The sequence below is a fragment of the Wolffia australiana genome, chromosome 12, assembly GCF_029677425.1.
Source record: "Wolffia australiana isolate 7733 chromosome 12, ASM2967742v1".
Lineage (NCBI taxonomy): Eukaryota > Viridiplantae > Streptophyta > Magnoliopsida > Alismatales > Araceae > Wolffia > Wolffia australiana.
The window spans coordinates 413,964-441,753 of record NC_135846.1 but is presented as its reverse complement, the minus strand read 5'-3'; the positions used below and the strand labels follow the sequence as shown (position 1 = coordinate 441,753).

The window sequence follows — 27,790 nt, the reverse complement described above, 5'->3', positions numbered from 1 at the left end:
GCCGCTTGCTTGATCCTCTAGTCGTGGGCTCATGCTCCTTGGCCCACGCAGGTATGTCCACCAGTCTTCCCACACCTACATCCCCTCCTGGCCATTCTTTTTCCTCTTCCATTTGGCTTCTTGATTCCGGTGCCACCGCCCACATGACCCCAAATCCTCGAGCCTTTCAAACTTATGCACCCATTTCTGGCTCCTCCAAAGTTAAAACAGCCTCCGGCGATCTTCTCACCGTGGCGGGTATTGGTCGTGTGGCCCTTTCCTGTTCTATGCATCTATCTAAAGTTCTTCATGTTCCTCGCCTTACTCATCATCTTCTCTCCCTATCTAGCCTTGTTCGCGACTTGAAACAAGACCTTACCTTCTCTCCTAATTCATGTTTTTATCGTGATAAGGTGTCGGGGAGGACGATTTCCATTGCTGAGGAGCATGAGGGGCTCTATCTTGTTCGTCCTTGTTCGAGTTCTCTTGCTTTTGCTGCTGCGGCAGTTTCCCTTTCGGCTTCCCACGAGCGTTTGTGGCTTCTTCATCGACGTCTCGGCCATCCTTCTTTTGCTACTCTTTATCGACTCTTTCCTAAACTCTTTCAAGGCCATTCTGTGGACCGTTTTGTTTGTACTGCTTGTCGAATTGCCAAACATCATCGTACCACGTATCCTATCTCGTCTTCTCATTCTTCGACCCCATTCTCCCTTATTCACACCGATGTGTGGGGGCCTTCCCCTATTCATAGTACTTCCGGTTCTCGGTGGTTATGCATCTTTATTGACGACGCTACTCGATTCACGTGGGCATATTTCTTGAAGAACAAATCGGAGATATCTCGTGTCATTCCTCAATTTTACTCCCTTATCCAAACTCAATTCTCTATATCCATTCGCCGCCTGCCCGACAATGCTAAAGACTACGTTAACACCACGTTAAGCACCTTCTTCCAAGACAAAGGCATTATCCATGAAACTTCTTGTCCCTATACACCACAGCAAAATGGCGTTGCCGAAAGAAAATTCCGTCACATCTTTGAAATGACTCGGAGCCTTCTCTTCCATATGCATGTGCCCAAGTATTTTTGGGGGGAAGCCGTCTCCACCGCCATCCATCTTCTTAATCGCCTTCCATCTCGAGTGCTTGACTACTCCACTCCCATTGACCGTCTTCAGCATTCCTTTCCAACTCTCTCTCTCCGAACTCATCTTACTCCTCGTGTATTTGGATGTGTATGCTATGCGCCCAACCACCAACTTGGTCGTGATAAACTGGATCCCCGTGCTATCAAGTGTGTGTTTGTTGGCTATTCTTCCACCCAAAAAGGCTATTTATGCTATCATCCACCCTCTCGTCGGTTCGTCGTCAACAAAGATGCCACGTTTGATGAATTGCTTCCCTACTATTCATCCTCCTCTCCTGAACCCTCATCGTCCCCATCTCCCTCCGATCCACTCAAATTTCTCATCCTCGTCCCTCGTCCCTCTTCACCAGCCCCGCCCGACGTGTCTCCGCCTGTTGCTCCTCCAGCAATTGTGCCTCCCGACCCGCCTCCGGCCGCCATCTCAGTCCCTCCTGTGGAGCCCCCTCGAGTATCTGCTCCTGCGCTCGACCCTTCTGCTACACCTTCTTCGATTCCTCCGCTCCCTATCCGTCGCTGCCCGCCTGAAAAACGCTATGGTATTACCCTTGCTCATCGCAAGCCTCGGCTTCCTTCTTCGTCTCCTGCTGCCCCGTCTACCTCAACCTCCACCCCTCCTGCCACCTCCTCATTAGCCATGCTGCCCTCTTCCCGTTCCTCTCCCCTCTATCCGTTGGCGGAATCTATCTCCTCTCATCGCCTCTCACCCTCTTATCATGCCCTTCTCACCTCCCTTGATGCCACTTCCCTTCCCAAGACGGTGGACATTGCCCTTACATTTTCGCATTGGCGTCAGGCCATGGCGGAAGAACTTCAGGCTCTTGCTCACAATGAAACATGGGATCTGGTTCCTCTACCGGCCGGGAAGCATCTCGTGGGTAGCCGTTGGGTGTATGCTGTGAAGCATAATTCTGACGGTTCTATTGAGCGCCACAAAGCCCGGGTTGTGGCACAAGGGTTCACTCAGAAACATGGCATTGATTATCAGGAGACCTTTGCTCCCGTCGCCAAGCTGAATATTGTGCGGCTCTTATTGGCCCTTGCTGCGGATCGAGGCTGGATTTTGCAACAATATGATGTGAAGAATGCTTTTCTGCATGGAGAGTTGACTGAGGAGATCTACATGGCATTACCTCCTGGCTACACTTCCTTAGTGCCATCGTCTCCGCAGTCTGTTGTCTGTCGCCTGAAGGAAGCATTATATGGCTTGAAGCAATCTCCTCGTGCCTGGTTTGGTCGTTTCACGACGGCCATGCAGCATCGTGGATACCGTCAGTGTAATGGTGATCACACCCTTTTCTACCGCCATTCCACGTCAAGGGGAGTCGCTATTCTTCTTGTGTACGTGGATGACATCATTATTACGGGTGATGATACGACGACCATTATTGAGCTGGCTATGTATCTCTCGTCGGAATTTGCTATTCGCCATCTTGGCCCGTTGAGGTACTTTCTTGGCATAGAGGTGGCCTATTCTTCCAGCGGGATCTTTATTTGTCAGAGAAAGTATACGGTGGACCTTCTCTGTGAGCTTGGAAAGGAGGACGCCAAGCCTGCTTCGACACCGATTGATGCGAACCATCGACTTGGTGCCGATGCGGATGAGGAGCTTGCTGAGCCTGGCCCATATAGAAGACTTGTGGGAAAACTGCTTTATCTCACCCACACTCGCCCGGACATTGCATATTCAGTGGGTGTTCTGAGTCAGTTCATGCAGACTCCTCGCATGAGCCATTTTTATGCTGCTCATCGTCTCCTCCGTTTCCTGAAGGGCACCATTGGCCGTGGATTATTGTTTCGTCGCCATACCGGCCTGCGTCTTGAAGTCTACACCGATGCAGATTATGCCGGCTCTGTGGTTGATCGTCGGTCCACATCTGGGTATTGCACCTTCTTGGGCGGCAATCTGATTACTTGGAGGAGCAAGAAGCAGAAAGTGGTCTCTCGATCGAGTGCTGAAGCGGAGTTCCGTGCCCTTGCGCATGGTCTGTGTGAAGCACTTTAGATTACCCAGCTTCTTCGTGAGCTACGGTGTCCAGTTCCCTCTCCTGTCCAGCTGTTATGCGACAACAAATCGACGATTAGCATTGCTCATGACCCTGTTCAGCATGACCGTACAAAGCACATCGAGATCGATCGCCATTTCATCAAAGAGAAGCTTGAATCGGGAGATTTTTGCACGCCTTATGTTCCGTCCGCTGAACAGCTTGCAAATATCTTCACCAAAGGGCTTCATGCCCCTAGGTTTGAGGAGCTCTGTTCCAAGCTGGGTGTGGATAACATCCATGCTCCAGCTTGAGGGGGAGTGTTGATCTGAGTATTACATGTCTTTATTTTCTCTCTCTAGTTAGCCCATTAAGGGCCCTCTCTAGTCAGCCCATTAGGGCTTCCTATAAAACCCTGTAATCTCTTTCATTTGCTATGAAGAATAGTTCTTTTCTTGTTTACAGGTTGCAAGGTACTAATTCAGGAAGATGAGATTTACCCAAATGCTTTCACCACTCATCGTTCCATCCTTGACGATAGGTGAAAAGTCATGTTTCTTAGTAGACTTGGTCACTAGTTCAATTTCTTCTAGCTTTCAATATATAGGCATCTAGTGAAATATGGATAGTCTCATGAGAGATCAGAAAAGAAAAACAAAAATGGGAAGAAGGAATATAGTAAAACAAGAAACCAATGGGAAAGACATCAATGGGAAATATTACAATGGCCACACTTCCTTAAACAGCGGTTAAAAGATGCTAAGCATCATTTTTGTAATTTATGCCAACTAAATTTTAGTGGAAATAAATTTGAGTAGAGTAGAGATTAGCGGTGGACCTACTTATTGATCCTTCTGTTTAAAATCTACATTAGTTGATAAAAAATATAATTATCGTCCATAAATAGGTAATATTTTTCTGCGTATATTTTCGACAATATATATATAATATTAATGTGCATAGATATCTCATAAACGAATAAAAAATACATTATCTGACCACACCACGGACGAAATTTGGGCGTGAGGCAAAAATAGAAGAAATACCCAGAAGGGAGAACATCACATAATCCAACAAATAGGACGACCAGGATTTCATTCAGTTAGATAAGCTAACCAAAAATTATGAAGAAAATGTTTTTTGGGAGAAATCAAGAGCTAATGATAAGAAACCAGCACTTTAAGCTAAAAACAACAATAATTCATACTAACTGTGTATATCCACCCATCTGTTTCATTATTTTCTATTTTCATCTCATCTCAGCCGCATCTGAGAAACACCATTCAAGAGGTTTGAGTCTCATGTTTTATTCATCCACCTGCTTAGATTCTTCAGTTCTCCAAGACAATTGCAGAGAGAAGAACAAGAGGAGGCAATATAATATGAACATAAACATCAGTTTACTCTAGTAATTTGACGAGTAGAACGACCATTAAGGATAACTTTTTTTTCAAGGGATGGGGAGATGGTAACTTTAAAAGGTTCTAATCAAAGCAACTCACTGAGTATGATGATAATAATCAGCTGTCAACTGGTCTCAGAGCTGTCGCTTGAAGACGAGGAGGTTGCGGAGTCCTCTTCGAGGCGGCGCTTCATATCATAGGCCCACTCCAGGCCGGGGCAGTAGTGCAACGGGGGGTTGAACCGCCCGTCGTCGATGTCATCCGGCAGAAAGGCACCATTCTCCACCAGAAATCTAATTGCCTCCTTGTTCCTCTCCTTTGCTGCCACATGCAACGGTGTCCCTGTTTTTAAATAACAAAAAGAAGAGGAATCATATACATAAATTTGATATTTCTCATGAGAAGAGTGATAATGAAGAACAAGTACGAAGAGTGAAAATGGTCCTCAGAAGACTGCCAAGGAAAAGGCTGATCTTTGTTAGGTGGATAGTGTAAAAGAGGAAGAAGTCTCCTCTAGGAATAAAGAGAAGACGAGTAATAAGAAAAGAAGTTGAAGGATAACTGATAAATAGAGGAAAAGGAATAATTAAAAAAAACAAGAATCTGCTCTTCAAATAAAAGATGAATAAGCAATTCATCTTCAAAGAATAAAAAAAATAAGTGTTCGTCAAAATAACACTAGTTTGAACCAGAAAGTCAATATTTGTAGTGGGAATAGAAGTTACTCTTTTTTTCAAAAAAGCAATAAAAAAGAAGTTAAAGAAACGGATAGGTAGTGGAAAAACAAACAATAAGAAGAAAAATAGGAATTTCACCTGAGATATAAAGTGAAGAAACAATTGATCCTCATAGAATACTATTACTGATAAGTTGTCGTTCTTATAAGAGTTAGGAACAAAAAATCGATCACTGTAATGGGTAAGAAAGAAAAAGTCGCTGCTTTCTATAACAAGGGCAAGAGAGAATAGATGATGATGATGTAGAAAAAAAAGTTAAAGAAGTTTTTTTTTTGAACTAAAAAGAAGTTAAAGAAGTAAAAAGACAAAAAGATTAAGAAAAAGCCTTATGAATCGAAAACAAGATGATGTCCAGGATAAGAGGAACAAGAAGCGGTTGGTCTTAATAGAACCAAGATAATGCGGACAACGAGAAGAACAAGAAGAAGAAGTTAATATGAGAAGAGTTAGGAAGAATCAAAGAAAATAATTGGAAGGTGAAGTGGGTTTACAGCCACAGGCGCCCTTAGTTCTGGCATCAATATCGGCACCGTGCTCGAGGAGAATGTCCATAACCTTGAGATGCCCGCCTTCAGCCGCGAGATGAAGAGGAGTCACGCCTTGCGACTTGGGACCCCAAGCTGGAACCCCGGCATCCGCACCCTCTTCCAGAAGGCGCTTCACCTAAATTACGTTTCCAGATAAGATTAACAAGAGTTAAGCAAAAAATTATAAAATGTTTCAAAAATATTAATTAACCAATCAATGTTTTCACAAGGAGATAATACAGCAGAGAACCATGATCGCATAAATCTCCATCAATGAGTCATAGTTCTTCATAGAAGTTATTAATTAAACTAATTATTTTATTGTAAGGCAAAACTAATAGATAATCTGTAATTATAAGTAAAATTCAATTTAAAAACAACAGTTAAATTAAATTAGTTCAAATTCTCAAGAAGAAACTAAAGATCACTGAAAGGCTACAGTTGAAAGGTAGCTGAGTACTTTGAAGACTACTGGGAGTTCAACTTTTTTAAAAAAATTCCGCACATTTCTTCTTGAGGGAGGAAGAAAGATTCAACCCCATTGTCAAGAGGATACGAAACAGTGGTTTCCAGTATTATAAACTAAAACCTGAATAGCAACGTCACACACGGACACTTGGAGATTTAGTGTCAGTGAATACTTCTAATGACAGTTTAAAAATATTTGTTCTTCTTTTTCTATTGGGGGAGGATGTCAAAAAAAAAGAAAAAGTAAAGTCACATTGCATCTATACAGGCCAGGAGCAGGAACTATCCAATAAAGTTTTGACTCAGCTCGGAGCCCAGATATCTGAACAAAGTTTCAAGGTATGATCAACTAATTTAGAAATAAGATCAAGATTTACTTACAAAGACACAATCGGACGACACATGGCTTTTCTCTCCCGAGAATTTACCAACCTCATACTTTCCAACATTTCCAATCAAGATAGTTCGTTTAACCAAAAGAACGCAGATGTTTCTAACTTGTGCCCGACAACATATTCAAAGATTGCACTACTGTTTTAAGAATCTGAATTTTATCATTTTTTTTGTAATTTTCCAATAAACCCATTGACTATGGGTTGATCAGCAGTGATTTTCAATAAATGGTTGGAAACCCCTTCGAAAAAATGACCAGAGAGAACGAAAATTAAGGCATGGATTAAACAAACCAACCTCTTTAAAATCTCCTTTCCGTGCCCCGATGTGCAGCGCAGTCCAACCTCTGTCGTCTCGATCAGAGGACCTCGGGCTGAACGATCTCTTCCTCAGAAGCTGGCGTCGGCTCAGTGATAATTTCTGCTCCACCATGATTACCCTCTTCCTCCGGCCAAATTAATCACAACAGATCCTTCCGATCACAAAGAAAACTTCCAAAATTTTCAACTTTCGACAAGGAGATCCAGCACAAGATTAGCGGATGGCTTGGGCGAGGTAGTTCCCCATGCCGTGAGGAGCAAAAGGATTAAGACCAGGGCCGAAGGCGCGGAGACTTTTGATTCCAGAAACGGGAACCGATAATACCATCGCTGAAGAAAACCGATCGAATCCGCGACCCGAAAATTGGGAAATCGCCGGGGATGCAACACCCACCAAGAACCCTAATACAGAAAATCGATTTCTACGTTGCTCATCAGCGAAAATTTCTAGGGTTTTTGAGGAAGAGTCTGGAGCCGACGCCGCTCTGGGAAGAAGATGAGCACCGACGATAGGAAGAAAGAAGACCACCCCCACATAAATGAAGAGATATGTTTATTATTACTTAAATTCATGCTGAGAACAACCAATGAGAAACTTACACGTCATCTCATAATTATTTCTCTATTAACTTCTAGACTGCATATTAGGGATCGCCGGTCCCCATACCGATCTTTGATTATGGTCTTGGGATGGATGCTGTACAGGATATCGAAAATTAATTTTTTAGTATCCATTTTTTCTGATATCTGGATATCTAATAACGAAATAGGATACTGGTTGCTACAGTACTGTTATCTGATATCGGTATCCGTCTCGATGTCGTCTCCCGTAGAGGATGACGATATCAGAAATCGGAGTTGGATATTGGATTTCGATATCCAACATAGAAGGGTTGTTAAAAATATAATTTAATCGTCATAGTCGTCATCGTGCAACAGTTTGGAGAGAAATTACGTGGTCCAGCTGAGTAAGCAAAGAGCTTTTCACGTTATGAAGTAGCTCCTTTAATATATACAGCCCAATATTTTTATTCTCTTCTATATGGGAAAACAGGATTCCGAGTTTTAACATTAAACTCCAAAGGTAGTTTTAATATTAAATATATATCCTACCTCGTTTAATATATACAGCTCAAAATTTATGTTTTATTCCATACAAGACAATACGATTCGGAGTTTAATGTTAAAACTATGAATCCTGTTATCCCACATGGAATTAAAAAAAAGTTTGAGCTGTATATATTAAACGAGGTAGGATACATATCAAAATTTAAGTTGCTAACATAAATCGTCAAAAATAATAATCAATACTGTTTAATTTTTCGTTGACACCGGATGCTGGTTCCGATATCCGGATATCGAAATCCGGTATCCGATATCCGTCTCGTCCTTACCCATTCAATGTTCGTCTCTGATATCAGGCACCGTCCCTTTTTCGGATATCAGATATCGAATGTCCGATACCTGATATTGGACAGACAATCCCTATAGTATATTTTGGGAATTAGAGCTGTTGGACGAAAACAGATGACATTTTTTCACTCATGGAACTGGACCGAATGGACTTCCATTCCGTTATCCGTCCATGGGATTCTGTTTCATCCATTTCGTCATTCGTTACTGTTTTTTTATCATTCTCACAAATCCGTAATCGTTATACGTTCCGTTATTCATATGTTACAGAAAATGAAACGGATAACGGAAATGGATGACGGAGTAGATAGAGAGAGAATGAGAGCGGAGGGAAGCGATGGATAGAGTGAGTGAGTGAGAGAGAGAGAAGGAGAGGGAACGATCGAGAGAAAGAGGAAGAGGGAGTGGTCGAGGTCGAGATCGAGAGAGAGAGAGAGAGAAGGAGAGGAGAGGGTGATCGAGAGAAAGAGAGAGCGGGAGTGATCGAGAGAGAGAGAGAGGGAGAAGGAGAGGGAACGATCGAGAGAAAGAGGAAGAGGGAGTGGTCGAGGTCAAGATCGAGAGAGAGAGAGAGACAGAGAAGGAGAGGAGAGGGTGATCGAGAGAAAGAGAGAGCGGGAGTGATCGAGAGAGAGAGAGAGAGAGGGAGAAGGAGAGGGAACGATCGAGAGAAAGAGGAAGAGGGAGTGGTCGAGGTTGAGATCGAGAGAGAGAGAGAGACAGAGAAGGAGAGGAGAGGGTGATCGAGAGAAAGAGAGAGCGGGAGTGATCGAGAGAGAGAGAGAGGGAGAAGGAGAGGGAACGATCGAGAGAGAGAGAGAGGAATAGGGAGTGATCGAGAGAGAGAGAGAGAGGGAGGGAGAGGGAGCGATCGAGAGAGATGAAGAGGGAGTGATTGATCGAGAGAGAGAGAGAGAGAGAGAGAGAGGAGAGATCAAGAGAGAGAGGGAGTGGAAGGAATATTTCTGTCACCAAGACGTCATCAGTTCATTTTTGTCATCCATTCGTCATTTTCGTCATCCATCATCCATCACGAATGACTGATGACAAATGATGGATGACTACAAGCTCTCGTTCAGTCATCCGTACGTCGCTCTGGACGATGACAGATGACGTTTTTTGAAGAAGTTGAAGCTTATGAAACTTACTTGAATGGACTAGATTTCTTGATATGGCTTATTTGATGTCCATCTGTAAACTTAGTACTTGGTTAATTATCTGAAATATCTCTTATGGGTTATACGTTATGGATAAAATTATGTCTACTATGAAATATATTTATTTTGAGCTATTTTTCCTTGAAATCCATTTTAGATGATGAGTAGATATGTGCTCATTAGTACCAGATTTTTAATGTTGAGATCATGAACCTATTTATTAAGTTTGTTTGTAGATTATGAACAAATGTTTTACGTTCAAAGTTATCTTTAACACAGAGATAAGCTGCCTCCATTGGAAAACAATATAATTGATATGAAGAGAAGGTGGATCAACATACGGCAGTCTCTAGAACATTCACTTTACTTTAAAAGCTTTAAACCAAACAGATCAATGTTGCTTTTACATCGGTAAATGATTGAACCATAGCCTTGCCAATCAAGATTTATATTTTAATGCATTTGAGTTTAAAATAAATAAAAGTTAGTGCTTTGATTGGTATTCACACTGTCTAAGGTCCAATTTCATTAGTCAATCCTGGGTGAATGAACTATAAAATATAGGCAGCTGATGGTAAAACGACAAAAATATCTCAAATATATTTCCAAAATGGAGTTAGTACTTGCTATCTTAATTTTTAAGAAAAGAGTTGACATTTGGACCATGCAATCAACATGCAGACTTATAGTTTATATTTAATATTTTCCATGAATGTTGACTATTATATCTTTAACTATCCTACAAAATTTGAAGACAGAATGGGCTTTCTTTGGATCGTCAAATAACAAGGTCAACGCTCATGTGCATGATTTGGTCTATTCAGAGATAATCACTTTAAATATTTTCTAGGAACAAGAAAGCTGAATGAATATTTATTTTTTAAAGTAAAAATAAAATTTATCTTGTTTAATTCGTACATGTATTTCTGGGAAATTAAAACAATCATCCGATTTAATAAAGTCTTAGCCATAATTTTAAATTATGAAAAAAATACAGAGGACAAATTTTCTTGGTTATTCATCCACTAAGAAGAGAAATGCCCCCCAAAGTTAGCTAAGAAACAGAGAGTAAAAATGATCATGATTTAAATTATCAAAAAACTAAAAGATTGATCTCGATCTCGGATCCAATAGCTACAGAGATGGAAGATTTGGAGCTCCATATATCTTCTGACCTGTAGAACCTAGCTGAATGCACATTTACCATGTTCTCTCCCACAGACCATCAGGCCCAGATGCACACTCTATTTGAGCCATTACATCCCACCTCTATCAAGTTTTGGATGTATGGCCTAATTGAATAAGAACCTGGTGTATATTTTATAGTATTAAAAGCCTAAGCAAATTCTGACTTAATAGAAAAGGGCTAGTACCACAATAGCATGTTGTCTTCTCCAAGGCCCATAGGTTTAGCTTCACACTACAAGATGCCCAATCCAGTTCCACTTAATGCTTTACTTATCATCATTTTTATCACACTTCGTACTAAAGGACATTAATATACAACTAGTTGAACTCTATAACATACAAATAATGCTAATACAATCTAATAAATAATAAATCGGGAAAATATGAATCTTTTAGGAAAATGAATCTTTTTTTTTGATAACATGCATATATTTATATAAATATACCTACATAACTTCATGTTATTATTTATGATCCTTTACTCCCGTTGTACCCAGATTATGATTGTATTCTTCTATAGACATACTAGATATGGTATATGTTGGGTACTACAGGCCTAGATCCTGATGAAGAAATTAAAATGACACGCAACATAAGACTTTTGCGAAATTGTACGGCATCGATAAAACCATGAAACGAATTCCACGGATCGCATATGTGATTTCTTGAATCTCGGAGTGAGCCGAGTTGAGCTGCTCACGTGTGCAGCCTCTAGACGTATCTATGCGATCCTCAGCATGTTAAATCTCCTCCTTGTCATTGATGAGCCCCGTTCTGCCTCCACCGTCTTCGTTACGCCGTCCCAATCGCATCGGGCATGGAGAGGTGTTGTGGGGAGAAGGGAGAAGAAGGGGAAAGGCCCCTGAACAATTCTGGCCTAGGTGAATTTCATTCAGGCCTTCCCCTATTTATACTAAGTGGGTATTTTTCATAAAAACCCACAAAACTTAAATATATCTTATGATGTCCAAAAGACCATTTGCGTGTGACCCTCTAGGCCCATGTATCAGTCTAGTTGACGACTCCAACGGCCCAATAACCTTTATTGGGCTTTCGAATTAATTAACTATATCATCATATAGATTAATTAACGTCAGATTGATTTTACCCAGTCGATAGGTCGAGTCTCCAACACGTGGAGTGCCAAGCTACACCTTGTATTCTAGAAGATACAAAGGAGTGTGTATCGACTCATTCATGGAACATGTTCGTCATCAGTTATCGTGTATGTATAATCCCTCATCCACTTAACGCTCCTTGGACGACTTAGGGTATGGTCAACTATCAAACCGTAATCGGTCATTCGAGTTAGTACTGATACATTCGAAAAATCATCGGAGAACTCTTCTCCGATATTTCACTACCTTGGCCAATGACTTCATTACATCGTCTTCCTTGAGTTGTCACCTCTTAGACCGAAGGTGGATGATCCCATCTTGATCACTCAGTCGTCTTCGTGAACTTCTTGATGTACCCAGACTAAGACCGTTTAGAATCCCATGATTAGAGACTCGTTTGCCATAGCCAAAGTACAACTGTCCATCCACAAGACGTCTTTTATGTCTTATGTCTAAGGACCACTAACACAACTGTGACGTAAATCAACCTGATTGACAGTTCGGTATAATACAATTCAGGGATTCGTAAAGATCAATTCACTGAACTCTTTCCACTAAAGAGCACCCACTATCTATCCTTAGTGTCTCCACACTAATGGCTACGAGATCGGCCATAATCATCATATGAGTGAGGCTAGATAATGCTATTCTATCCAGATACTTTGATGTCCTTCTCACGTATCATTTGAATATGAATGTTTAGAACACATGCTTAAAGACTAGTGATCTCCGTATTACGATCTCACCATAATTCACTAAGTCCGATCATGTATTCACGGACTTCATTATAAACATCACCGTGCACTATAATGAATATGTTGTATTAATGAACATGGAACAAGATGTGGAATGGGTGATTGGCTTGTTGACCACATATATTTCCATCAGTATATACATCATGGAAGGAGCACTATCATCATCTTCACACATATCTCATATCCTAAACATTAGGTTCTTGTATTCATAATTGATGACCAGTTTTGGAGGGAGCTAGATTAATAAAGTTACATCTTGCACTATGTGACACATCCACAAAACAAGACGGGCATATAAACATGAAATGACTTTGCAAGCCTTGCTCCACATGAAGAATTTAAGTTTTGAATCCATATAATTAGTTTTGTTGTGTTTGAGCCCATAATTATGTCCACAATTATATCACTTAGAGGGGAGGAACATATTTCTCAATAGAAAGGAATACACTAGTAATCATCCTTCAAGGTTACCTTGGAGACTTATATAGGCCACTAAATCTTAGGGTCATTCATATTGACAGTGCCCTTGAAAATACAACTAAACAAACTGGAAAAGAACATTAAAAGATAAAACATAATATTAGAAACGTAGTACACCTAACCAGAAATATCTTTCAAATTTGTGTCTTGTGGAATCTATTATAGAATATTGTGTGGCCGTAGAAGATTTTGACATTACAAAACAAAATATCTTTATCTCTTAAATAGTAGATATAGTCTATAGATTGTGACAAAATAATACTTTGTTAAGGGATTTTCCGCAACTATTGCCAGCTTCTAGAAGATTCACGTTTGGCCCATCACAAGATAATGGGGTTCATTAAATTGACTTCTAGGACACATCACTATGAAGTTTTCATGTCAAGATGAGACTGGTGCAAAACAAAAGTGATGAACTGCAGTTTGAATCCAAGTGTCTGTCACCTTATAGTGATAAATTAAAGAGTTAGAGAAATCAAATTGACTGGAACGAACTAAGCTTATTTCACTCAGAAATTAAGGCTACATTGTTTTGAGCCATATAGGGGAATGACCCACTAAATAGATCCTTCTAGGATTCACCTAAGTTGCCAAGATAGTGGACCACCTATTACATAATGATATCACAATTTTCTTGCTCAAAACACACTTACACACATAATTTACGTATTTTTCTTGCAACAAAGTGATGTAAAATGCTTCATAATCTATTATTTGCAAGAAGCATGGTTCTGGGTACGACCATCATTGAGGGTTGTGCTCGCAGACTAATCCAGTCTTGTCATGGCCTTTCTTTGAGGAAAATTATATACATATATGTATGTATATATATTGTAAATGCCTAACGAGCGTAAATATCCCAATTTACCACAATACTGTATTATAATAGGAGACATTAGAAGTTTGGTTAGGGGGAACTAATAGACATTAATAAGACCGAGTATAAGTACAACAATAAGTGAAGCTCTCATGATTCCTCATTTCGCTTCCAACAAACAATCCCTAACTATAGGTCCGGATCGTCCCGGACGTGGACGATGGACGGGACGAATTTCATCCCGTCTGACGTCCAGAGTAAGTTCAGGGACGAAGGATGGGACGATTTTTCATCCAACGATAAAAAAACCGTCCCGTCCAATCATACCGGGCTGGTTTTTAGTCCCATCCAGTCCTCCCGGGACGAATTTTCGTCCCAAAAATTGTCCAGGACGAAAAAACCCATTTTATATTTCTAATTTATTAATATAGATTTTTCTAAGTTTTTAAGGAAAATACGGAGAAGAGAGAATGCAAATGGACATATGTACAATTAATTCTGAGCGGCGTCAGTTTGTACGCGCGAAAAGATACAGGGACCTTGATGCAAATTGTCACAGCGAGGCCATGTGGCGAGATTTCAACCATCGGATGTGAATCCGGCGGTTTTTCGTCCATATCCGTCTGTCCATCGTCCGAGACCTCCGAACGGACGGTTTTTCCGTCCCACGGGATGAAAACCGTCCCGTCCGATGGTCCCCAAGATGAATTTTTGTCCCGAAATTTGTTCGTATCCTCGGACGGGATGATTTTTTCGTCCCGGGACGAAAAAATCGTCCCGTCCAAGTCCCTGTTCTATATCCCTCACCCTTCATCAACAATGAGCTATGCTTGTTCATAATCTAGATTGCTTGAATGATACAACCCAGACTTTTTTTTAGGTAAATTCAATGGAAAACGCTTGAACAATCGGAGAGAAAATCAGTCAAAATCAAGAGGGGATGATCGCGAATCAGATCAAATTCGACGCGTAATCGTTCCCGAATCCAATCGAGGAAGGAAGAAGGGATGAGCATGCCGCTGCTCGTCTCCTCTCCTCGGCCCTCTCTTCACCCACCGCTCGAACTCCATTTCCGACATCGAATGACTGGTTTGGATTCCTTCTCTCGCGCAATCTTCCTGAAGCGAGATGGGTTTTCGATCTCTGCTTCTGCCAACCATTTCGACGAGGAATCGAGTCTTCAGAGAGTGCCCAATCGGTTATCTTCTTCAGTTCTTCGCTTTGCAGCTCCGGCCATCTTCTTTCTCGTCGGTTTGGGAGCTGCCAGCGCTCCCCTCTCTCGCGCTTGTAATGCCATCTCGCCCACTTCACAAACTTCATCCCTCGTCACTCAATCAGGTCTCGATCATTATCATCTTTACCTTCATTATCATCATCATAATCAGATAATTGAATCTTTGGATGGGTTCCAAAAGCTCAAAATCTGGGGTTCTTTTTTGATTAAACGAGCAATGCCTACAGTCGGGGTGCCTCGGCATGCTCAACTTTCTTTTGTTGAGCTTGATTCTGAACTTGAATTCGCTTTAGTTGCAGAGAATGAGGTGAAAGATAGCAGTGGATTGATGAACAAGGAAGAAGAGGTGGAAGATGAGGACTGGAAGAAGGAATTTGAGAGGTGGAAGTCCAAGACTTACGCTCTGACAGTTCCCCTGAGAATTGTAGCTCTCCGTGGCTCATTTCCACCTTCATGGATCAAGGTTAGAAAAATTATTAAATCTTTATCTTCCCCTGTTCATGGGGAAAATTAAATTTTATGTTAATCTTGGCAGGATTTTATTCAAGTGCAAGGGAAGAGGATGAAACTGATCCCAGAATTCCGCAGCGATCTTGACTCCATTTTTTCTGATCTGGCCTTGGCTTCAAGAACAGGTCGATTTGGGGCGAAATCCGCCATGGTGGCGGATGTTGTCTCTATTGGAGACTCATGGCTAGCTAATGCCATAGCTGAGAAATTAATAGAGCCGATACAGGGAGCAGAAGAACAAGAGTGGTTTCAAAATCTGAGCAGCAAATGGAAGGTAACTAATACGTTGGGCTAAGCATCTAGGATGAAAACGACGAGACGGTGATAATGACTCGTCATTATCGTTGTCCCACGTAATTGGCTATGGATTACGATGACTTGTGATCATCATCGACATTCAAGCCCTTTAAAGGGTAGCCTCTCATTATCGTCATTGTCATTGTTACTCGTCTGTGCCAATGGACGAAAGTAATGACTCGTCATCATCATTGTTCACATCATCTTCGTAGCCATTGACGAATGAGGCTGCGGCTGCTGCTGCTGATGGCGATGACGATGGATGACAGATATAATTTACTCCTAAATGGTACTCTCTTTCTCTTTCTCTCAAGACTCTCCCTTGCCGTCCAGCATGACCATGAGAATAAGGAGTCATCATTATCATCATCATCATCATTTATTTAATGTCTAGGATGGCAAAGCCATTGAAAATGCAAGTTTTTCTTTGTCCTCCCAACCCTCATGTGATCCCTTACTCCTTTCTAGGCAGTCAAGAAGTTATTGGACTGAGCCAATCCTTCTGGGCATGTCGCCGTTCTTATTGTTTTATCTTTTTTTCTCTCCTCTTGGACGACGATGACGATGACGGTAGAAACCAACATCAAGGTCTCTATTAGGGAAGATGCTGTTATTTTTGGTCTGGGTAAGCTAGTCAGTTGGAAAAATAATTTAAAACTATGAAAACTAGTGCTTACTGAAAAATCATTATCTAGTTTTGGTTAGAAACTGAGTACTTTCGTCTTCCAAAAAAATAAGATGCCGAGTCTTTTATATTTGAAATGCTGATATATTTCTGATAGCCTTTTAGGTTTTCCTGCGCAGGAATGAGAAAGGTATGATTGATGAGAGTGGGAAGATCTGGGCAGTTCCTTATCGCTGGGGTTGTATGGTGATTGCCTACAAGAAGAATAAGTTCAGAAAATACAACATTGCTCCAATTAAGGTTCTAAACCCACTCCTTTGAGATGCCCTTATCTCTTGAGTTGTAAATAAATGCTTTTCTTCTCACAATCTATTATCTCTTCCCCCACCAAATGCACTGGCCACAAGATCAGATTCTCTATCTCTCTCTTTCAATCTCTCTTCTTCTCTTGCTTTCTATATCTTTCTCTCTCTCTCTCTCTCTCTCTCTCTCTCTCTCTCTTTCTAGCAATCTTTCTATTCTTCGCCCTTTTTAATCTCGTTGTGTCTCTTTCTATTTGTCTTTTTTTTTCTCTCTCTTGCTACCTCTGTCTCTTTCCTTGTATTTCATGGTGGATATTACTCGTAGGATTGGGATGATCTGTGGAGAGCAGAACTCAGAGGAAAGGTGGTCATGGTTGATTCCCCGAGGGAAGTCGTGGGCGCAGTGTTAAAGTCTATGGGTTCTTCGTATAACATAAGAGACATTGACGATGACATTCCTGGTGGCATAGATGCGGTCAAACAGAGACTTGATGAGCTCCAGAAACAGGTATAAGGGTTCTGGCGGTCACTCATTTTCCAGATTTTAATATTATCGATTGAAATCTATTGGATTCTGCATTATGTTATAACTTTCTGGCTTCTTCGAGGATCATTTATGTTTTTGTCTTCCATATTCCCTTCCAGCAATTTTCTAAAAAATGTAGAAGTCAACAAGAACTCTACCGTTCTGATATACTGGTAGAAGTAACACCGTTGACCAGACGGTCGCAGTATACCGAATCAAGAAGATAACTATTCCACCGAAGATTTGACGCGAAAAATCTGTACAAGTGTGAGAAATAAAAGATGATAGAAAGGAAATGAGTGAAATACCACTCTCCCCCTTTTGACGCGGGGAAGCTCCCTCCGACTGCTCCAGCTCCTGCACCGCACAGGCCTCAGACGAAGAGAAAAATACCAGTCTCCCCCCTTTGCCCCTGCGCATTATTTTATAACCGATGGGTGGTGCTTCAGTTTCCGTTTGTTGCGACGGGTCCCGCTCTTTTGAACCGTCTTCTCTGATAAGCTCGACTGAATTGCTTATCAATACTCCCCCCACTGAGATGAAGCTTGTCCTCAAGCCTGAAATCTGGGAAGCTTTTGGCGATGTTGAGTGCATCTTCCCACGTCGCGTCATAAGAGGGTAGTCCCTTCCACTTGATTAAAAGGGAGAGGCCGGCTGGGGTGACTCTGGAAGTGAGAATAGCTTCTGGTGTAACCTGTCAGTAATACTGAAGATCACCGAAGTACAGAAGTGAAGAGAAGGTGAAAAGAAAAAATATTATTTCACTCAAAAAGTATACATAAAAACGATCTGCATCCAATACTTATAGCAGCTGCCTGGGCAGCCACCCAACGGCTAATTCTTACTAGCCGTTAGCTTTTGTGGTGGGCCCCACTATCGCCAGATATTTTCTTCTAGTGGGCATGATAGAGCTCCTCTGGAATTTGGGCTATTTTCTTTGGGCTTGGACTGATGTCTTTGGGCTTGGACTAATGTAGCGCATATTTTTCAACATAACCTGCCACTCATAATTGTCAGATAAAAATGGAGGAATAGGAGCAGCTTGAATAGTAGGGTCTAAGGCACGCTTTATTTGGAGACATGGAAGACGGGGTGGATTGAAGACGAAGGTGGAAGTCAAGGTGATAAGCAACGGGTCCAATTTTCTTAAGGATTTTGTAGGGGTCAAACATTTTCGGCTGAGTTTTTCATTAGGTCGCTTAGCTAGGGTTTCACTCAATTGGAACAAATTTTTAGATAGACCGATTCTCCCTTGGCAAATTGGATATCTCTGCAGTGTCTATCGGCTTGAAGCTTCATCTGACATTTTGCCTTGGCAAGATGTGTCTGAAGGGCTGGCAAGATGACATCTCTATCGACAGCATATACTGGAGAAGCAGGTGATGCGTAGCGTAAGAGGGAGGGGGGGTCACGCCCATAAATTGCTTCAAAAGGAAACATGCAAATGGAGGTATGGAAATAGGCGTTGTAATTATATTCAGCCCATGGAAGATACTTCACCCACTGGATGGTAAAATGAGCAAAACAACATAAATAACACTCAAGACCACGGTTAGTGACTTCAGTTTTTCCATCCGTCTCTGGATGGTAAAATGAGCTGAGTAACAAGAGAGTGCCTTGTAACTTATGCAATTCTTTCCAGAAATGGCTGATAAAGAGTCGACCATGATCTGATACAATGGAGTTTGGGGTGCCATGGAGACGTACAATTTCTTTAACAAATAGGTTGGCAATGACTTCTGCTGAAAAATGATGCTTGACAGGTATGTAATGACAGTACTTACTCAGACAATCAACAACAACCAAAATGGAATCGTAGCCGTCAAATTTATGTAGCCCTTCAATAAAATCCATACTTCTATCTTCCCAGATCTGACTAGGAATAGGAAATGGCTGAAGTAGGCCTGCTGGCATGAGAGAAGACGACTTATGTCTTTGGTAAATGTCACACTTGTCTACATATTCCTTAATAACTTTACACATACCTGTCCAAAAGACTTGTTGTGAGATGCGATTATAAGTGCAATGAAATCCTCCATGCCCACCGATTTTGGAATTATGGAAGTCGTGGACAAGAGAGGAAATTAACGAATTTGGGATTAACACTATACGGCCCTTCTAGCAGAGGAGTCCTTGCTGTATGGATTAAAATGGATATTTAGAAGGAACCGACACACAGTATTCCTTGATTTGTGATAGTGTAGTGTCAGATGAGATCTCCCGATCAATTATTGGCCTATCTCTTTAATGACTAACCAGAATTGCAGAGACTTGTTCTTCTGCGCTTTCCACGGATCGAGAGAGGGCGTCAGCCACCATGTTTTTCTTCCCAGATTTGAACTGAATTTCAAAATGGAACCCCATTAATTTGATCATCCTCCTGTGATACTGGAGCGGAACCTCTTTATGATCAATTAGAAACTTGAGACTAAAGTGACCTGTATAGATAAAGAACTTTTGAAAGAGTAAATAATGTTTCCACTTGTCAATGGCGCGAACCACGGATAGAAATTCTCTTTCATAAGCAGACTTAAAGCGAGATGCTGGCAGAAGTACTTGACTAAAATATGCGATTGGTTTAGAATGTTGCAGTAGGACAGCTCCAATTCCACTTCCCGAGGCATCCGTCTCAATTGTATAGGTGATAAGTTCTATGCTGAGAAATACAAGAGAAGGAACAGGCATAGGGCTGGTCAACGCCCTAATGACCATATGCATTGACCTGAGTGTGGACTCAATAAGTGGGAAGCGCCAATCCCTATAAATAAGGGCAGCTATCCCAGACGAGGCATCCTTTTTTTTAGTCATTTCTTGAAATCAGTCGACGGTTAGTCGGAAGGCCGAAGCAGCTGAGGGGGCAGATCTCGACGGTGACCGGAGGGAGGAGCTCGTCGTGGAGGAGATGTCCGAGGAGCTGGGAGAGGGAGCCAACAACTGCTGATCGGAGGGAGCGTTGCTGAAGAATCCGGAAGATCTGGAAGGAGCATCTCCAGAGGAAGGAGGGCCGTCCTGAGCGCCCGATATTCGTCCTTATATTTTCGTTTGAAAACTCATTCCTATTAGAAAGGCATTTGTCGAGAACATATTCAGATTTGATCTATTGACATCTTGGTCTATATCAATAGGGTAGTGAAAAATATGGAAGTGCTAGAATAGGTGTCGAAGATAATGCTGATTTTAACATGTGGAAAGAAAGATTAGCATCTTCGGACCAGTGGAACGAATTCTATTGAAGAAGATTTGTCAAGGGCTGTGCCAAGGCTGCAAATTGAGGTACAAATCTTCGATAGCAACTTGCTAATCCCAAGAAGCCTCGGAGTTGTTTTACTGTTTTAGGAGTCGGCCACTGATTAATGGCATCAACCTTGGAGGGGGACGTGGCTACACCTCCGGCCGAAATCTGATGTCCGAGAAATTCCAGCTGAGGAAGGAAAACATTACATTTCTGAACATTTATCTGGAGCTGATTGTCAGTTAATACTTGAAAGACTCTGGATAGATGGGTGTGATGCTCCTCTTCAGTTTTTCAATAGACTAGGATGTCGTCAAAGAAAACCAAAATAAAATTTCGGAGGAACTGTTAAAATATAGAATTCATTAAAGCTTGAAAGGTGGCTCTCGCATTTGACAGTCCAAAAGGCATAACATTAAACTCATAATTCCCTTGATGTGTCTTGAAAGCTGTTTTGTGAACATCTGCTGGATCCATTCTGATCTGGTAATATCCTGAGCGTAAATCTAGCTTGGAAAAAATCGTCATTCCATTCAGTTCTTCTAATAACTCCTCTACAATTGGATTGGAAACCAGTTGGGAATGGTGATTCTATTAAGTGCCCGGAAGTCTATGCACATTCGCCGGCTTCTGTCTTTCTTTTTGACGAGTAATGCCAGACTGGAGAAGGGACTATTAGAATGTTGGATGATCCTCTTGTCAAGCAATTCCTGTATCAGACCTTCTAGAATGTTTTTATGCTGATGTGAGTACCGATAAGGCCTTACATTGATGGGATGCGACCCTGGAATCAAATGTATCTTATGGTCTATGGCTCGTTGAGGTGGTAAGTTTGGGGGAACATCAAAAACTTGTGGGGAACTTTCTTGTAAGACTGTAAGACATGGATTAGAAATAATAGAAGATACCTCAATTGATTGCTGGGTGTGCTTTTTGTTGACCTGGGTAATAACTTCCAACGATTTGAGCCAATCCTGATGAGCCCGCCGGGGTTGTCGTGGAAAGATCTTGGTGGGGTTTAAGGTCTGGTCTGCTTGGATTGTAAATATCTGGTAGTCCCGCAAGATTTTGATCATCAGCTGGTCATAATTGCAAGAAAACCATCCCAGCGTTTTCAACCACTGAATGCCCAGGATGATATCAATATTCCCCAGGTTCGAAGGGATAAAATCCTGAATAAAACTTAAACCCTGAATTGTAAGTGGAATGTCCATGCACAGTCCCATCGCCCTCCTGATGGATCCATCGCCTAAAATGAGTTCGAAGCGCATTGATCCCTCAATGGGAATGTGAAAATCCTGAACCACCCTCATGTGAATTAAATTATGCGATGCCCCGCAGTCAATAAGGATAATGAGAGGTTGATTCCATAGTTCTCCACAAACCTTCAAGGAGCCGTTGGGACTTGGAGGTAGGTGGACCACACATACGACCCTTCCAGAATAGGCGTATCATCCGTTTGTGTAATAAATTGAAGGAAAAGATGAGATTGTGGACTGCAGAGAGAATTGAGAATGTGGAGAAGAGACAGAGAAATTGGGGCAAAATAAACTGATCTTTATTACTGAACAGATGCCCCTTTTATACAAATTTTCACAGAGAGAGAGAGAGGTTAATGCTTTTGTCCAACGGTCAAAAACTGACCGTTGGAAAAAACTGCAGAAGAGATCCCTTTTTCAAAAAGGACTTCCAACAGCTATATTTATAGCTGTTGGAGGCTGGGCCTGATATAAATCAGGCCCAGCATATATTAGGTCCTTAATGGACCTAATATATTCCCTAAATGGGCCCCTCACTATTGGACCCTTAATGGGTCCTTAGTGGGCCGTTAATGGGCCCTCGTTGGGCCTTTATTTAAATCCATTTTAGGTTAGTTTTTCCATTAGATCCCTAGGATTAGTCTATTACACGTACATGGCCTCAGGCCCATAAGTTAGTAAAATTAGCCCTAACTGGGCCGTGATGATCTAACACCCCCCCTCAAGTTGGGTATAGATGTTAATCATGCCCAACTTGGACACCAAGGCCTGGAATTGCAGTGATAACAAAGTCCCTTCACTTTCCTTCAATTAAACTCCTCATCTGTGAGCATCATAATCTTCTTTCTTGGTGGTCCTGAAAGTTTTTTGGCGGTCTTTTCCACAACTGTAGGGCGGGCCTTTTCTGTCATGAGTGTGGCACCTGACTTGTTGTGTTGATACGACCAAGGAGTTGAAATGGTGCTCGCCTGAAATAGTCTAGGGCGTGTTTGTTTGGAGAGTGTCATGATTGAATCGTTCTGATTTGTTGGCCATGTTTGCCACATTACCATAAGATTTGATTTGGCCCCGATGGAGACGTCCAACACTTGTTGAATGTCGAATGGTCGATACTTTGGGACTTCTGCACGAATTTCTGGCTTGAGCCCGTTCATATGCAGTTTCCAGAAAGTCCGGATCACGTGGAGGTAGATAAGCCAGGAGTAGCTCAAACTCAGCACGATACTCAGAGACAATTCCCGTCTGACGCGAATTAAATAGTTTTTAATGGAGAGAACTTGACGAAAACCCATAGCGGCGTTCAAACTGGCGCTTGAAATCTAACCAATTCTCAAAACCAAATTGTTCTTCAGCACAGATAAACCAAGCCTGAGCTGATCCCTCCAAATGGAAGGAAATAAGGTTAAGTGTTGGGAATCTTGCAAGACATTGACAAAGAAAACCTCTCGACGCAGTTGACCCATCCTTGCGCCTGTTCTCCAGAAAAAATCGGCATATCTCCTTTCCGGAAGGTTGGTTTGACTTCTATCGGGTTCTCACAGTCAACTGGTACGCAACCGTAACGCATGCCAGTTGTATTGGTTGCCGTGGCAGTGCTGGACGTCGAGGCGGCGTGACCCTCGATCTTGAAATTCAACAGAGAGAGTTGCCACAAGATTTGTGTCAATATGATATGATACCAGGCCGCATTTACGAGCGTCGGCAACCCGCAAGAAGCATCTGCAACCCGCAAGTCCAACAGGAGAAAGAAGAAAGGCAGCTAGAATCATCATGAGTCTCTCTCTCTCTCTCTCTCTCTCATCTCCCTATCGAACCCTCAGTCGCTGGCTCCTTACTCACCTTCCGCTCCGACTGCACTGCAGATGTTCTTCCCTGCGCCAGAGGACGCTACTCTTACCCAGAAGGGACGCTCTTCCCGCTTCCCCTGAAGCTATTTTGGAGTTTCATACCACAGTACATCAGCAACTGGAGCTGGATCATTGTAATTTGCTTCGTGCTCTGGCTTTTGCTCATCGATGATGGAGGCCGCGGATCAGAGATGGCTCTGATACTAGTTATACTCGTAGAAGTAACACCATCGGCCAGACAGTCGCAGCATACCAAATCAAGAAGATAACTTTTCCACTGACGATCGACGAGACAAATCTTGACAAGTGTTCGAAATAGAAGAGAATTGAAAGGAAATGAGATCCTTAGTTCCCTCAACTGGCCGCGGGGAAGCTCCCTCCGATTGCTCCAGCTCCTGCGCCGCACAGGCCTCAGACGAAGAGAAAAATACCACTATCCCCCCTTTGCCCCTGCGTATTATTTTATAACCGATGGGTGGCGCTTCAGTTGCCTTTTGTCGTAATGGTTCCCGCTCTTTTGAACCGTCTTCTCTGATAAGCTCGACTGAAATGCTTATCACATTCTTGGGGCCGGCAAAGCCCTGGTTTTCTTTCACTCCTTTCTTTCTTTCTCTCTCTGTCTCTTGCTCTCTTTCTTTCTCTCTCTTCCTATCTCTCTTCTTTTTCTATCCATCATTTGTCTTTGTAGCTCTCTTTTTCTTTTGTCCCTCTCTCAATCTCTTTCGTTCTCTAATTTTTCTGGATTTTGCTTTCTGTTGTGTTACTCTCTCCCCTTCTCTCTCCTCTCTCTCCTCTCTCTTTCTCTCTCTCTATTTCTCTTTCTCTTGCTTTTGTTCTCTCTATCTCTCCTCTGTCTTTCTCTCTATTTCTCTCTCTTTTTTCCTTTTTCTCTCTCTCCCTCTATCCCTCTCTATTTTTATCCTCTTTTCTGTCTCTTTTCTTCTCTCCCACACTCTGTGTTATTCCTCTCTTTATATCTTATGTCTTTTTATCTCTCTCTATCTCTCTCTCGATCTCGATCACAGTCATTTTTCTCTATTTCTTTCTTTCTTTCTATTCCTTTCCACTCTCTTTCCATCTCTTTCCCCTACTTATGCCGTGTTTAAATTTGTTGTTTTGCTAACATGATTTTCTTTTATCGTGTTTCTCATATACTTACTCCTGGACTTGTTGTCTCTTTAATCAGGTACGCCTATTCGACAGCAGCAGCTACCTCAAGGCCTTTGCCACAGCCGATGCCTGGGTTGCAGTTGGGTGGAGCAGTGACATCCTCCCCATTGCCCGCCGCCAGACTGATGTTGCTGTGATTGCCCCAGAGTCTGGAACAAGTTTATGGGCAGATCTTTGGGTGAGTTAATCTTCTCTCATATCTGTGTTTTCTCATCAACTTCTCCTTAATCTTATTATAAAGCAATTTATTTAACATTATCTTTTTCTGGGTTGCTTCTTTTGATGGTCAGATCTAAATATTAGGTGTTTGGATCTGTTTTTTTACTATCCTGGAAGTTTTACCTGCTAAATTTGCTGAATCTTTGTCCGCCGTTTTTTTCTTCGGAAAAAATATCACTTTGGAGTTTCTTTAATGTGTTCACATTGGTTCCCCTAAAAAATTACCAGTTGCTAGTTGGTCTTAGGATTCTAGTGTTATTGCCTCGGAACCATTTATTGTATTGGTGTTCTTCTTTTCTTTTTTTCATTTTAAGGTGTTACAACACCTTAGTGCTAAGAAGTGTTGATGGGTAAGTTTTTGTTGGGATTTGGTGGCAGTAATAAGCAGTGAGAAGTAAAATAACAGAGGGATATAGTCTTCAGTGGGGATCTTAAGCGTTTTATCTATTTTTATTTTATGTTTTCCATTCAACCGTGTTACATTCCAAGATCCAAAATCAATGCATTTTTAATTTGTCATAAGACAAGCTTAATTTTCTAGCAAAGCTTCTTGGGCATGTCCATCATATTAATGCTATTGGGTTCTTTCTTGCCAAACTTGGCTTGTGAGACCTAAATAATTCACAAAATAATGAATATAATTCTCAGATTTACTCTAAATTCTGAGTTTCTCATTCTTAAGTACTGTCTCTTCAAGAACTTATAGGTAGAATAGCAGAATAAAAACAGTTTCCTACATTTATGAAAAACTATTTATTTTTGGTTGCAAATCATTTCAAGTATATCCAAAATTCTTTGTCAGGGATTTCAAACAATTCAAGATCCTCAATAAAATTCTCCGAAAAAGTCTAATGCTCAGGGTTCTAATGTCTGGAAACTGCCTCTCTCAAAATTTACAGGCAATCCCGGCAACAACCAGGTTTCCGAATGAAGAAAAGGCTGGGGGCCGGGTCAGAGGTCCTTCTCCAATGGTCCATCAGTGGCTGGAATTTTGCTTGCAGGCGGCACGCGCTGCCCCGTACCAGCAAGGGGTCATCCCGGGGGCGTTTCCGTTGACTTTTGACGGTGCAGTCTCAGTCTCGTCTCACAAAGTCAACCCCGGGCAGCCGGAGCTTGACTCGAATCTGGTCGACGGGGGGCCGCCACCAGAAATTTTGAAGAAGTGTGAGTTCCTTGGCCCCCTGGCGGAGTCATCTTTGGCAGTTCATCAGAGTCTGGTTGCGGGCATGGTGAAGAGTGGGCGCGGTTGGTTTGGAGGGATTTTGTCATTGTTCCCTGGGAGGAAGGCTAGAACAGGTTGATGTCTAATTGTGGTTCTATCTTCTTCTGTTTCCTAATGTATCATGCTTAATTGGAAGAGAGGGAAAATTTAACAAACAGAGGGAAAAAAGCAGAAAGGAGACAGAGAGATACACGGGAGACTCATTGAGAGAGGGTCAAAGAGATAGTTTGATAGATAGATAGACAGATAGTAAGAAAGAAGAAGAGATAGAGAGGGATGGAGTATGAGAGTGAGAAAGAGGAAGAGAGAAAGGGATGGAGTATCTGAGAAAGAGAGACAGAATATGGAGAGAGAGAGAGAGACGTAATGAAGAGAGGGATGGAATATCTGAGAAAGAGAGACAGAATGAAGAGAGGGATGGAAGATCTGAGAAAGAGAGACAGAATGAAGAGAGGGATGGAAGATCTGAGAAAGAGAGACAGAATGAAGAGAGAGAAAGAGTGACAGAATGAGAGAGAGGGATGGAGTATCAGAGAAAGATAAACAGATATAAGAGAGATAGAGATGGAGTATGAGAGATAAAAGAGAGACAAAATGAAGAGAGAGAGAGAAGGATGGAGTATGAGAGAGAGAAAGAGAGACAGAATGAAGAGAGAAAGAGGGATGGAGTATGAGAGAAAGAAAAAAAGACAAGAATGAAGAGAGATAGAGAGGGATGGAGTAAGAGAGAGAGAAAGAGAGTCAGAATGAAAAGAGAAAATGATAGAACAGAGAGAGAGGAAGGGATGGAGTATAGGGAGAGAAAGGATGGAGAGAGAGGGATGGAGCATTAGAGAGAGAAAGAGAGAGTGGAGAGAAAGAGGGATGGAGTATGAGAGTGAGAGAGTGAGGGATGGAGTATGAGAGAGAGAAATGATGAAGAGAGAGAGATGGAGTATTAGAGAGAGAAAGAGAGTGGAGAGAAAGAGGGATGGAGTATGAGAGTGAGAAAGAGTGAGAGAGAGAGGGATGGAGTATGAGAGAGAGAAATGATGAAGAGAGAGAGAGATGGAGTATTAGAGAGAGAAAGAGAGTGGAGAGAAAGAGGGATGGAGTATGAGAGTGAGAAAGAGTGAGAGAGAGAGGGATGGAGTATGAGAGAGAGAAAGAGAGTGAAGAGAAAGGATGGAGTATGAGAGTGAGAAAGAGGAAGATATAGAGGGATGGAGTATAAGAGAGGAAGAGAGAATGGAGAAAAAGAAGGATGGAATATAGGGAGAGGAAGGATGGAGAATAAGAGTGTGAAAGAGGGAGAGAGAGAGGGATGAAGTAAGAGAGAGAGAGTGGAGAGAAAGAAGGATGGAGTATGAGAGCGAGAAAGAGGAAGAGAGAGAGATGGAGTATGAGAGAGAAAGAGAGAGCGAAGCGAAAGAGAGAGTGAAGAGAAAGAGGGATGGAGAATGAGAGATAGAGAGAGATACAAG

General features: G+C 41.9%; 2 protein-coding genes across 3 annotated transcripts; one reads left to right on the top strand and one right to left on the bottom strand.

Annotated features, from left to right (window-relative positions):
- Window positions 1-4,461: 4,461 nt before the first annotated feature.
- On the bottom strand, window positions 4,462-7,484 carry LOC144710313 (phytochrome-interacting ankyrin-repeat protein 1-like). Its single transcript, XM_078584050.1, has 3 exons — window positions 6,934-7,484; window positions 5,740-5,911; window positions 4,462-4,853 (listed from the first exon to the last, which is right to left on the bottom strand). Exons 1-3 carry the CDS (start codon window positions 7,066-7,068, stop codon window positions 4,636-4,638), a joined length of 525 nt encoding a protein of 174 aa, XP_078440176.1. The 5' UTR covers window positions 7,069-7,484; the 3' UTR covers window positions 4,462-4,635.
- Window positions 7,485-14,728: 7,244 nt separating this feature from the next.
- On the top strand, window positions 14,729-26,442 carry LOC144710557 (putrescine-binding periplasmic protein-like protein). Of its 2 annotated transcripts, none has more exons than XM_078584369.1 (7): window positions 14,729-15,222; window positions 15,418-15,581; window positions 15,654-15,902; window positions 16,716-16,850; window positions 17,178-17,360; window positions 24,903-25,064; window positions 26,005-26,442. In XM_078584369.1, the coding sequence occupies exons 1-7, from the start codon at window positions 14,892-14,894 to the stop codon at window positions 26,404-26,406; spliced, it is 1,626 nt and encodes a 541-aa protein (XP_078440495.1). In that variant the 5' UTR covers window positions 14,729-14,891; the 3' UTR covers window positions 26,407-26,442. The 2 variants fall into 2 exon arrangements, with proteins under 2 accessions (XP_078440495.1, XP_078440494.1); XM_078584368.1 differs by having other exon boundaries at window positions 15,412-15,581.
- Window positions 26,443-27,790: the final 1,348 nt, after the last annotated feature.

Excerpts from the sequence above, each read along its gene's own strand:
- LOC144710313 (XM_078584050.1), bottom strand. The coding sequence starts at position 7,068 with ATGGTGGAGCAGAAATTATCACTGAGCCGACGCCAGCTTCTGAGGAAG. Across the intron at positions 5,912-6,933 it reads GGAAAGGAGATTTTAAAGAG|GTGAAGCGCCTTCTGGAAGA; the intron begins GTTGGTTTGTTT and ends AACGTAATTTAG. Across the intron at positions 4,854-5,739 it reads AACTAAGGGCGCCTGTGGCT|GGACACCGTTGCATGTGGCA; the intron begins GTAAACCCACTT and ends ATTTAAAAACAG.
- LOC144710557 (XM_078584368.1), top strand. The coding sequence starts at position 14,892 with ATGAGCATGCCGCTGCTCGTCTCCTCTCCTCGGCCCTCTCTTCACCCA. Across the intron at positions 15,223-15,411 it reads ATCCCTCGTCACTCAATCAG|TTGCAGAGAATGAGGTGAAA; the intron begins GTCTCGATCATT and ends AATTCGCTTTAG. Across the intron at positions 16,851-17,177 it reads ACAACATTGCTCCAATTAAG|GATTGGGATGATCTGTGGAG; the intron begins GTTCTAAACCCA and ends TATTACTCGTAG.